At 38.9% G+C, this 11,541-nt stretch overlaps 1 protein-coding gene across 1 annotated transcript; it reads left to right on the top strand.

Annotated features, from left to right (window-relative positions):
* The first annotated feature begins 907 nt into the window (after positions 1–907).
* On the top strand, positions 908–10,925 carry perp (p53 apoptosis effector related to pmp22). Its single transcript, XM_034152182.1, has 3 exons — positions 908–1,266; positions 7,403–7,543; positions 9,086–10,925. Exons 1-3 carry the CDS (start codon positions 1,062–1,064, stop codon positions 9,295–9,297), a joined length of 558 nt encoding a protein of 185 aa, XP_034008073.1. The 5' UTR covers positions 908–1,061; the 3' UTR covers positions 9,298–10,925.
* Positions 10,926–11,541: the final 616 nt, after the last annotated feature.

Below are 11,541 nucleotides of genomic sequence, written 5' to 3' on the forward strand. Positions count from 1 at the left end.
CGTTTTTGCAAATGATGCATGAACAAAAAAGCTAATAAATAAATACACAGAAAAATAATACTGACTTTAATAACATTTGAGACAAAGATTCATCACATAAATAACACTTGAGGTGTACACTAAGTGTCCTAAGTCTGCAGATCGCTAGGAACACGGTTATTGCACTTGAAGCAGCAAAATTAAAGCAAATTTGCCTCTCTCTAATTTGTTTGTGTTAAGTTCAGTTTAGTTCATGTCAAAACGTGTTTTTATTCGGGGCCACAATGTACAGACAGCTTTAATGCAGTGGTCCAGGTGCCAATAAGCAACATAAAACTATCTATGTATCCTCAACAAATAAATAACCAAAATACATCTCTGAGCCTACGCCAAGTGTCCTACAAGACACAAATGTAAGTATTATATTTATTTCTAAAACTACATTAGTATGCAATGAGTATTTATTCAAATGTCTTCCAACACAGACTCCAAAAGATCTAAGAACCATGTAGTATTTAACTTAGGCAAGCTTAAGTCAGGATCCACATGTTTTAAATATTGATTTCATTTTATTATTGTCTGTTTTATTGATAACAGAGAACTGGAGAAATTCATTATTTATGTTTTTTCATTCTTGGTTAGTGAGCTGTGCTGCCACCTTGTAGTTACTTTAAGTACTGCATCATCTCACCATCTTTCTTATTTGTCTTCTTTTAAACCTTTACCCACCCCGCCCACTCACTATGTCATCCATATCCTCCTGACCAAGTTTACACTTTAAATGTAAAATAAATATTGGGAAGCAGCATTCAGGTTAAACAGGCTTTTGTTTCGGGTGAAATATGACACAGTGAATGGGGATGGGCCAATTTCAGCTTTCAGAGTCAGACAAGCCCAGCCCAAAACAGGTTGCATGACACACTCGGGTGGGGCATTTTTATCTGGTATTCCCACCACACCTACGGAGTCTCATTTACGCACGGGACGCACAGGACCCATTATATCCAAAACGCACGGACTGTACCGCACTCCCCGACAGATCTCCCTTCTCTACGCCGCTCCTCACACACCGATCGTCGGTCATGTTTCGCTGCGGGATTGCCTACCCCCGATGCAGGTGGATCGTGCCCCTGCTGCTGCTCTTCGCCATTATTTTTGACATTATCGCCATCGCCGCTACCTCTGGATGGGTCGAGGATGAAGACGCCAAGACCCACTACGCCAGTATGTGGGAGCAGTGCCGAGGCAGGAATGACATCTGGGACTGCAAGACGCTCATGGAGTTCCGTAAGTGTCTGAAAACGTAACATAGTTCCTGCTGAACATAAGACGAGCAGAGGTTGTGAAATAAAGCGGGTGAATGCGTTAATAGAGCCAGTAATGTGATATGGTTCTGTGTTTGTGTCGCTATGGTGTCAAATTCAACATTCGCGTATTGTAACTTGAAGGACTCGACCTCTGACTACAACCAAAAACTGAGGGGGGAGGGCTGAGGCCTACAACACTCTCACACAGACAGACTGAACTTTGGTCTCACTTGCTTTAAAATATTCATTACCTGACTGGGTACATTATAACAATACAATAGGGAGGTTTCATTCAGGTGCTTTATAAAACAAAAAGCCAAGTCAACTTTGAATGGTAGTTAATTTGAAAATAAGTGTTTAAATGTTCTTTACATGACTTTAACATCAATAGTTTCAACAAGTAAACAAAAATAACCAAATTAATCTTTTAAAAGAGGAACTACCTCAGAGCACTAGGTGGAAAAAGGTAATAACACTAAACAAACAGAAACTTGTTGCATTTCAAAGATTTTTTTTACACTTTTTTTGCATTTGATACCTGTCTGAACATGTCTGTAAGTTCTTTACATGAAATTAGTCCCATAAATGCAACCCCAAAGAACCAATTGTAATATGATCATAGCAGCTCTATAACCTGTGGCTTCTTTTGAACCTACCTCTGGCTGGAAATGTCTTCTTTAATCTTTGTAATACACAATGATTTTATTGGAGCTAAAAGCCGGTGGCCTATCAAATTATTCAATAACACACTGGATTAAGTCGTATGAAACTTGCAGCGCATTCCCAGGCAGAGATGAATTCATATAGGAAGTATTTTTTGTTTGTTCTTTTCAAACTTTTATTTCTACAGGCAAGAAAATAAAGATATGTGTGCCATCATCACTACAGCTAATACCGCCTACAATAATAAACAACCTTAGACGTTATCTATACATAACACTGCTCACAGATAATAATCGTATTATTACTTTTGCTGGGGGGAAAGTTTCAAAACCACTAACTCACAAAACATTTTAAATACTTTGTGACCTACATGCCTGAGAAGCTGATAATAAGCAGTTTATAGGATGTCTGTCTGTCAGACCTGTTATCACAAATATGGCTATTTATAGAAAAACTGTTAATGAGATTTCCTATCAGAGACAAAAGACACACACACTCTGAAACTATTATGAACAATAACTGTGAACAGAGCAGACTCTTGTTCTCCCACTCTCCGCTCCTCAGGTTGTATTTGTGTTATTCCACACCCGCACACTCCCACAAAGACTGTATTGTTGCTCTTATCAGACTCTGTGGGAGTCAGCTAGCAGGGCTAATGGAAAGCATTTATTTGAGAAATACTGACTTTTTCCCACATTTAATAGGGACACTTTTTATGAATCCTTGATACAACTGCATTGTTTTTACTGCTAACCTGTCAAATCCTCAAGGCCTTTGTTCAACTCTCATGTTTCAGAGTTACATCTGGTCGATCTAAAGAAAATGCTAATAATTGATCAATTGTTTTGAGACAAAAACACCAGATATAAAGTTTCTGGATTAGAAAAAGTGAGAATTAGCTTCTTTTGTCGTTAGGACATAACAAGAAATTGAATCTTGTTTCCTTCAGCTCAAGGATATTTTTATAAATTCAAAAGAGGAAAAGCTGTGAGAGAAAACATTAATTACAGCTCGGGTTCATTGTTCACTCAATCTATATAATTTATAACAAGATTACAGAAGTAATTGTTTTTTGTTTACCTAAAATCCTCTGTGACCTTTGTTGGTCGCTGTATCTTGTTTAATATTTTAACAATGGTTCATGGAGGGACATTTTTGGTATGGGTGAATTTTAGGGATGCTCCGATCGATCGGTCACCGATCGAGATCGGCCGATACTCTCTCTCTACCGATCGATCGGTGCTCTCTAAACATGCCGATCGCGAGAGCCGATCGCATGACGTAAAATACATGACACTTTTCTCTGTGCGCGGCAAAACAAGCTCGCCAAAATGGCTTCACCGGTCTGGCATTATTTTAAGGTGTCCGAAAAAGACAGTAAAATAGCGGTATGCAACGTGTGTGAAGCAGAAATCCTGCAGCTCCGCCCGCTGTGACAGACCGGTGAGCGGAGCGAAACACACAAGAGTTAGACCTAACACACTTAGCTATTTTATCTACCTCTGGAACAAGCTAAACTAGTTATAAATATATTTATTCTTCACTGTCGGGTCACTCATTACTCGATCAGTGAGCTGCATGAGATACTGACGGGCTGTCAGGAGAGAGAGAGAGAGAGGGGGAGAGAGGAAGAGAGAGCGCTTCCGCTCATTTCTCCCGTGTTATTATCCAAAGTGAATGTAAACTTGAATAATGTACATCATTTGAATGTAATAATTAAGTTGATTGTTGTTTGTGGAAGCTCCAGTGAATCAGCCCCATTAACTGAGTTTTAAACATCACTTTAAATGGAAGATTTAAAGTGATGTTTAAATCTTCCATTTAGGCCCCACCCACTCAATCGGATCGGCGATCGGTATCGGCCGATACTGATTCCGGCGATCGGCCCCAAAATTGGCGATCGGAGCATCCCTAGTGAATTTCTGAAACTCCATTTCCGAAAGTCCATCTTTGCCCTCTGGCAGCAACCAGTGTTAAACTGAAGGGGCTAAAACTTTCCTTTATTTAATTTACCTAATGTAAAAAGTATATTCTAGACATTTCCTGGTCACGTTTAAAGTTTTAGACCGAGTTTGGTTCTTTGTCTAAACTGTCTGCTCCTGCTTTTTTTGCCGGATATCAGCAGGACTGAAACAAAAACAAAACACGATCCCAGCTGCCTAAAAACTTCTGGTTGGATACATTTTCATTCTTGGGTCACAGCTCAAGTCTAAATTATTGTGGGGCTATCTTCGTGAACAGAAAACTGAGGAATCCAAATTATTTTTACAGTACATGTGTGTGACGTAGTGAATACTGTCATTGGAACAAACTGTTTCATGTCATGTAGTTTAGGCCGCTCCCTGTATGGCATCTCGCATTCAAAGGAACCGGCACGCTTTCATGTTTGGGCATGCAGAATAAGACATTTAGACAATCACAGGTTTCATTGGAATCAGTGGAAGGGCCAACGTTTGACCTGGCACAGTAGGAAAAATACAGATGATAACAATGAAAAGTCCGCTGTCAGAAAGTCCTAGACAACAATATCAATTTGACAGCTTTAAAGCAATATTTTATTAATTTTATATCATTTTTGTGTGCAATAAATGAAGCCCCTTGATTTATATTGCCTGCTTAGCAAAAAACAGACATTCTAGTTTGAGTATTTTATCCATTAACAACTTTTTATATGAATTTCCTTTAAATGGACTATATCCAACAACAGATTTATATCCAAATGGGTAATTACAAAACATGCAGATTACCATTATTTTCATTATCCATTGATCTTCGGGTTATTTTACCTATCAATTGTTAAAAAATGTCAATGTGATTCATGATTAAATCCCAAAGATATTCAGTTCATTATTATGAATGACAACCAAAGTGCAAATCCTCACATTTGAAAGGCTGAAACCAGAGAATGTTGGATATTTTTTATTCTGTAAAATACACTCAATGATTTATGGAATATAAATATAGTTGCCAATCACATTTTTTATTAACCCTGACCCTAGGAACTGCTGAGTACCATCAAAGGAGATTATATCCATATTGCCTGCTCCTACATGATTGGGTAGTCACTCACTTTTTATCACCTCTACCACTTCCAGTCACCGTTTTCTATTTCTTGACCAACAAGGTGTATCAATAGTATGAATGTGAAACAAAGCACCAAGAGCTGCTGGGAAGATCTCTATTTAAAATATTTTCAAGTAAAAGCCAGGTTGTTAATTTGATCCCTGCTGCCTGTGTGAAATTCTTATTTACAAGGTTTGATGTTCATTGTTCTTGACTGTAAGACCAGGGCTGAAAGTGTAAACATCAAAAGAGAGAAAAGCTTCCCAGCTGTAGGCAAAACACGTCTGACATGTCTGAGGCGTTATGTAATGAACTATGGAGAGTGTGTGTGAGTGACTTATTGGAGGCTTTTTGGTAAAGCTGCAGTTAAGAACATGTTCCTGTGTAGGAGGGGTGCAGCCTAATCTGTTTAGTTTTGTTAAGAAGAGGAAAACATGTTGAACAGCTGGGGGGAATTAAGTAGAAGTGATTGTGACATGTTCACATTAAATACAGAACATTCCCCGCTTAAAACAGAAACACTGGGCAGAGGACAAAACACAACGCCATGCTGATATAATATGCTTTTAGTTTTATTATATTTTCTAAAGGCAGGGAAGTTGCTCTCCTTCCTGTCTTTGTTTAGACAACTCGGGGAAACAACCCTGGGTTCATCTGTAGCTCAAACACAGCCTCTAATTAATAAGCCCAAACATACTTTACCATTGATTCACCAACCATGGTAAAGACGCACGTTGACAGAATCCAGAAATGTTTGAATGCACACACCGCAGATGATTTATTATCACACAGCGTCACAAAACCACAGAATGCTGGTATGCTAAAATTATTAGGTGCAGCATTTTCCACAAACATCAACTTTATGCTTTAAACAGAAATAGTCACACTTTATCTTCAGTCAGGTATTATTTTACATTCTCCAATATAGTTTTTTAGAACTATTATGTAGCATTCATGTTTTGTAGGGTAGCTGATACTATCCACATGTTTCAATGTAATCTTGAAGAGGGATAATTAAAACAAACCATACTGTAGGTCGCAGTTTTTTAAATTGTAAACAGATTTTGTGTGTTGTTGCATGGCTTTACTTTAGTTTACTCATGGTCTGATGATTGTTCTCATCCACAGAATCCCAGATTAACTTTGTTTTATCATGACAGTGTTCCTGTTTATTCTTTGGGGAGAAAATGGAACCAGTCCTACTGGTCTGGTGTGTGTCTGTGTGTGCATATTGAGAGAAATACTAATAAGGCAGGTAGGACATTACTGCACCTGAACACTTAGCTGTGTGAATAATTCAGGGTGTTGGCTGATCCAGTGTCCGTGGTGTAACTGCATGTCGACAGTCACACAGGGCTTGGCTGTAGCACAAAAACATGTTGTGATTATCTTCATTTGTGTTGACTGATTGGTGATAGTTTGTATGATGTAATGTAATAGGCATGTTTAAAAATGGCCTAAAAACCCTCCTGCAACATGAAAAGTGGCATCATCTTTAATTTGTCTCGTACTGTACAAAGAGTGCAGTTCACTGACTCAGTCTAAAGATTTACCACCACGCTTGATGGGAGTGGCCTTTCTCAGACTGTATCAGTTCCCCGTAATTATAAAAGCCTGCAGGACCTCACAGACTGACTAAGCAGGAGAAAGTGTTGCTAAGGGTGCAGCGGCGGTATGTGTCGCAAACAGACAGCTTGACTCCCACTTTCTCTCTCTTGATGTCAGCTCGAACCTCACTAGCCCGGTGGAATGTGCCCTCATGACGAGTTCACGCTATTAGGGGTGAGAGAGAAACCATCAGAGCTGTGTGAACACCATGAAGACACACTGAACAAAAAAGTCAAAAAAATAGTTTAATTTATTTTAGTAATGCATCCCTAACATCATCTCTGCCCTTTATTTTCTAGTTGAATAGTTTGGGTTTTGAACTGATAAAACAGAATACGCACTTTGAGGAACCGAGATGGACATTTCATAGACTAAACATATTTAGATTAGTATCATAAAACAGAAAATCTCAGTATCTGAGAGGCCGAAACAACATTTATTAAAATGTAAATATTAGATATTTCAGATACTTTCTGAGAAATCATGTTGTATTTGTATCCATATTACACATAACTATTTAAATTGTGGGGCCAGATGTTGATATCTGGAGAATATTAACAGTAAAGGCATCTAAAATGCTGTAAAGCTCATTGTTTAACATCATTATTTCTGAAGGAGACTCAGAACATTTTATTGCAGAAATGTACCTGAAGCTAAAAAAGTGTGTCTGTGTGTGTCTGTGTTAGTCTTCAATTTGAAAGACTGTCTTTCCAGGTTTTTACAAGTGTTTCCGTTTACTAGCATGCCTCTAACTTTTATCTTTGTCTCTGTTGATAATCCAGCCTGGGCCATGGCAGTGGCTGCTCTGATGATCATCGGCCTCCTCATCCTCATCGTCGCCTTCATCATCTCCTGCGTGGCTCTGTGCTGCACGCTCAACTTCACACTCCTGCCAGTCATCGGAGGAATGCTGGTCCTTGTTGGTAAGATACACAACCAACATCCCGATACTGATAAAGTACCTGGTACTAATACCGTATACCTTAAGTTGAAGAATATAGAAGCCTTTTTTCATTGGACAGAACAGGCAGACGTTCACAAATGTCTCATGTTGTCTAAACACAATCATTAGGAAGTCCACCTGCATTACATAGTGTAAAATCAACATTATTATGTTTTTAATTGGTGAATATCTGATTAAAGAATGAGTTAACAAGACTTTTTTTACTTTAAGTTAAACGTTTAATACACACTTTGATTGTACAAAACCCCGGGAAAACATAATCGGGCGTCTTTTAGTGAGGAGGAAAGGGTGAGGTTTTGGTGACTCCATGCGAACAGTTGGTTTGTTCTGTTGACTCAGCCCACGGATAGTCTGACAACATGGGACAGAGCCAGACAAACAAACACACGCAATGATACTCACAGCTTCTCACTGTCAGGTGAAACAGCAGGTCTCATTCCCAGCTTCTCTGGGAGGGAGGTAAAGGTACTTTGGATTAGTTTCTAATGCTGTAACTATTTGGCACTTGGCTCCAACAGGTGGCACAAACTGACTCATGGAAGAAAAAGGAAAAGAAAGATTAGAAAATAATAATTGGATAATACAGTATCCCTCTGATAGGGCTTTCATCTTACCCACACAACAAATATGGGCTCATATGATTCACCTGAGATCATGATTTCACACTCACTTGTGATGAATGTGTGCTTATGTGATGAAAGTGCAATGCTATCCTTTTATTTAAAAAAAGTGCCACAACAAAGACAGCGATTTATAACCTTTATTTCCCCTTAAGTGTCTGCTTTTTATACAATACTGACTGTCCATTTGATAGTACCGTTATTAGTCTAAACCTCTATGTTATGCATTGGAAAATAGTGAGCAGTAATGTCAAGTTTTTGTAGCAAATGTGCTAAAAAACAAAGTGCTCCTTTAATTTCTATCAGTTCCCTTATAACATACATACAATCTGAAGTTGTCTGGGGGTCTCTCATACATTTTTCAACTTTTCAAATAAAGCTTTTCAATAAAAAAATGTAATCAGCAATCAGTAATCAGTAAGAGTCTTGCAGAATGAATTACCCTTGAACCGGTTTCTGATTACATGAATAGTCTGTGATTAACAGAACAGTTTGTGTTTGGTTTCACTCCTGACTCACTGCCTGCCCTGCCTTTGCTTCAGGGCATTTAGGGCTACTGTCAGCAAAAAGTGCATCACAGAACAAATCAGTGTCGCACCTTTCTGGAGAATATCTCTTTAGAAATAATGAGAGTCAGTCGCAGTGCAGTGACTCATCTGATCACTGTCTGCTAATTCTGACTCACCTAATGTCATATGTTGATGTCACTCTCACACACTCATCTGAAAGCATTTTTCGGTGGGAGAGAAACTCCCTCTGGCCTGAACTTTGGTTTACATGCACAAAAACCTATATAACACACTACAGGCAAAGGGAAAACTGCAAAAAAAGCACAATAGGGCCTCTTTTAAATCCACCTCTCTCTCTATTTCTCCCTGCAGTGATTCTCCAGGTCATCGCTCTGATCGTCTACCCATGCGAATTCAACGAGATGATCTTCGAGGGTCACTATTACTACACCTGGGCCTACGGATTCGGCTGGGGCGCCACCATCCTCTGCATCGGATGTGCCGTCCTCTTCTGCTGCCTGCCACGCTACGAGGACGAGCTCACAGGCCTGAAGAAAGTGAAATACCTCTATACCTCCGCTTAAAAACTCAACCTGCACACCCTCCCGATTACAGACATTTCCACTCTGAGCTAGGGAAAAATGTTTACTCTGTACCATTTCACCAAAGCTCCACGGTGGCTCAGTTCAGTTAGATTTGGTTCGTGAAAAACCCTCCTCGAACATCAGAGGCAATGGGTCATTCTTCCAGGAAGTGGACTGTGATTGGATGTTGCATCTCCTTTAATGTACAGACCTCTATATTAGATTAAGACAGCATCATAAAAAGATATTTTTACCATTTAACATTCTGCATTTTAATGTGAGATACATTCCTCATTTTATCTGTACTTTTTACCAATAATTCTCAATGCAAGATCACCCAAGTGCACTTAACCTAAGGGATGTCATTATATGTAAAGAATAGCTTTAATCTGGTTTATTGTAGAACTCCTAAAACCTTGCTAGAAGAAAAATTCTGACTACATTTTGCACAGGATGGAAAAAGGACATTTGGTTTTGTCCAATATGTTATAGTTTTCAGTTCTTTAATCTATGTCTACTATTCTGTATGTGGTTGTGTGTAAGGTGGATCCAAATGCTTGGAGTAAGAAGCTGAATGTAATCTATGGAAATGTAGTTTTAACATTTGTTTTTGCACCTTTTTTTTTATTGGATTTCTTTTGCTAATTCTTGTCTGCTATTTGTTCTCAAAGTTTTGTATTCTTACTTATTGTCAAAAGGGTTTGAGTGGGGGTTTGCTGTACTGTCTTTGTATATGTTCTGAACACTAATAATACACTTGATGAGGAGACACAGCGTGTAATGTTTGATTGAATTGGCTGCAGTTGTTCGTTCTGTCACTCTACACTGGAAAGCAAATTAATATATTTTAGGTACACTTTGATTGATCTTGATAGTTAATTTCCCATGCACATTTATAACATGTGTCAACATTTGGCTTAAAGGGAGCAATATAAACTCAAAACTTCCAGTGTTTTTTTATGTCCCATTGCCTCAAAGTTCAAAAACAAGACTTTCCCTGAAAGATAACCAATCGTGTTTTTTCTAAAAGTTTTCATAAGGTTTAAAAACGATTCTTCTCCTAACAATCGGCTGGTTTGATGAGACACTGAACCAACAATCTCCTGACATACGGTGTGTTTAACATGTGCCTTAGCTTCTTCACTGCAGTGTTGCTGAATGTCCCTAGAACTAGTCAGTCCGGTTTCACTCACGCTTCATCCCAGTCAGCAGTTACAGTTCTGTTCATGCCAAGACCAAATCCGTGCACAAACAAGACCAAGCTTTATTGTTTTTACCACAGTAAAGAGTTTTAACTGTTCAATGAAAACAACTTTTATGTAACTGCATAAAAAAGTGCTTTATCTTTTGATTTGGTAGACATTTTAACTGAGAGTCAGTACAAACTGTGCTAGGTTTACACATGGAGAAGGTAAAAACAAACAAGCTTTTACTTACGACATGTGTCGCTCTTAATCTTTTTAAGACATTATTAGTCGCTATAGGGGATATAATGTACGATAAAGATTGTCTTCAGCATTCATTAACTTCAGAAAATCACCTGCTGTTCCTCTGCTGTAGTATGAACTGTTTATTTTTTGGTAGTCTGTGTATTTTTATGCAATAAAAAACTTTTCTTTTGAAGCGAATACATTTTCCGACAAGTTTTTACACTGCAGGGACAATGTCGATGTTTTGAGTGTTTAAGAGGGAGGAAGAGAAGGACATTTAAGGAGGAGGAGAAAAGATTCTGTCTATCCTGTCTCAAATTTGCTGTAGGCAATACAGGTGATCAGTCTTCTTAAAGGCCACTCTAAATAAGTAGCAGCCATTACCTTAGTTTCAAATCTGATCCGAATATATATGCACCTTTGAGTTGCTTAAAAACAATGTGAGGAAGGTTGGCCAGAAATCAAGTTGCAACCTGAATGCTGATCCTATCTCGTTGTTTATACTCAGACTCATAGGGTTGTCAAGACACACGCACACACACATGGAGGGAAATTGTTGATCCACAGATGTGAGTCGTAAATGATGACATGCTAACACACCCAGAGAGCCACACCCTGGGACGGGCCTGTGTGAGAATTACACTTTGCTCAGCATGTCCTGACAGCTCAGGCTTCTCTGTGAAAGGGGGAGGAGATATAGGACAGGAAAGTGAGAGAGAGAAAATGACATGAGGGGGAGAAATACAGTGTGAGGGGGGGGGGGGGGGGGGGGGGGGGGGAGAGAGTTACTGGTAACAAGTTGAAGGAAGAAAAT

The sequence above is a fragment of the Trematomus bernacchii genome, unplaced genomic scaffold, assembly GCF_902827165.1.
Source record: "Trematomus bernacchii unplaced genomic scaffold, fTreBer1.1, whole genome shotgun sequence".
Lineage (NCBI taxonomy): Eukaryota > Metazoa > Chordata > Actinopteri > Perciformes > Nototheniidae > Trematomus > Trematomus bernacchii.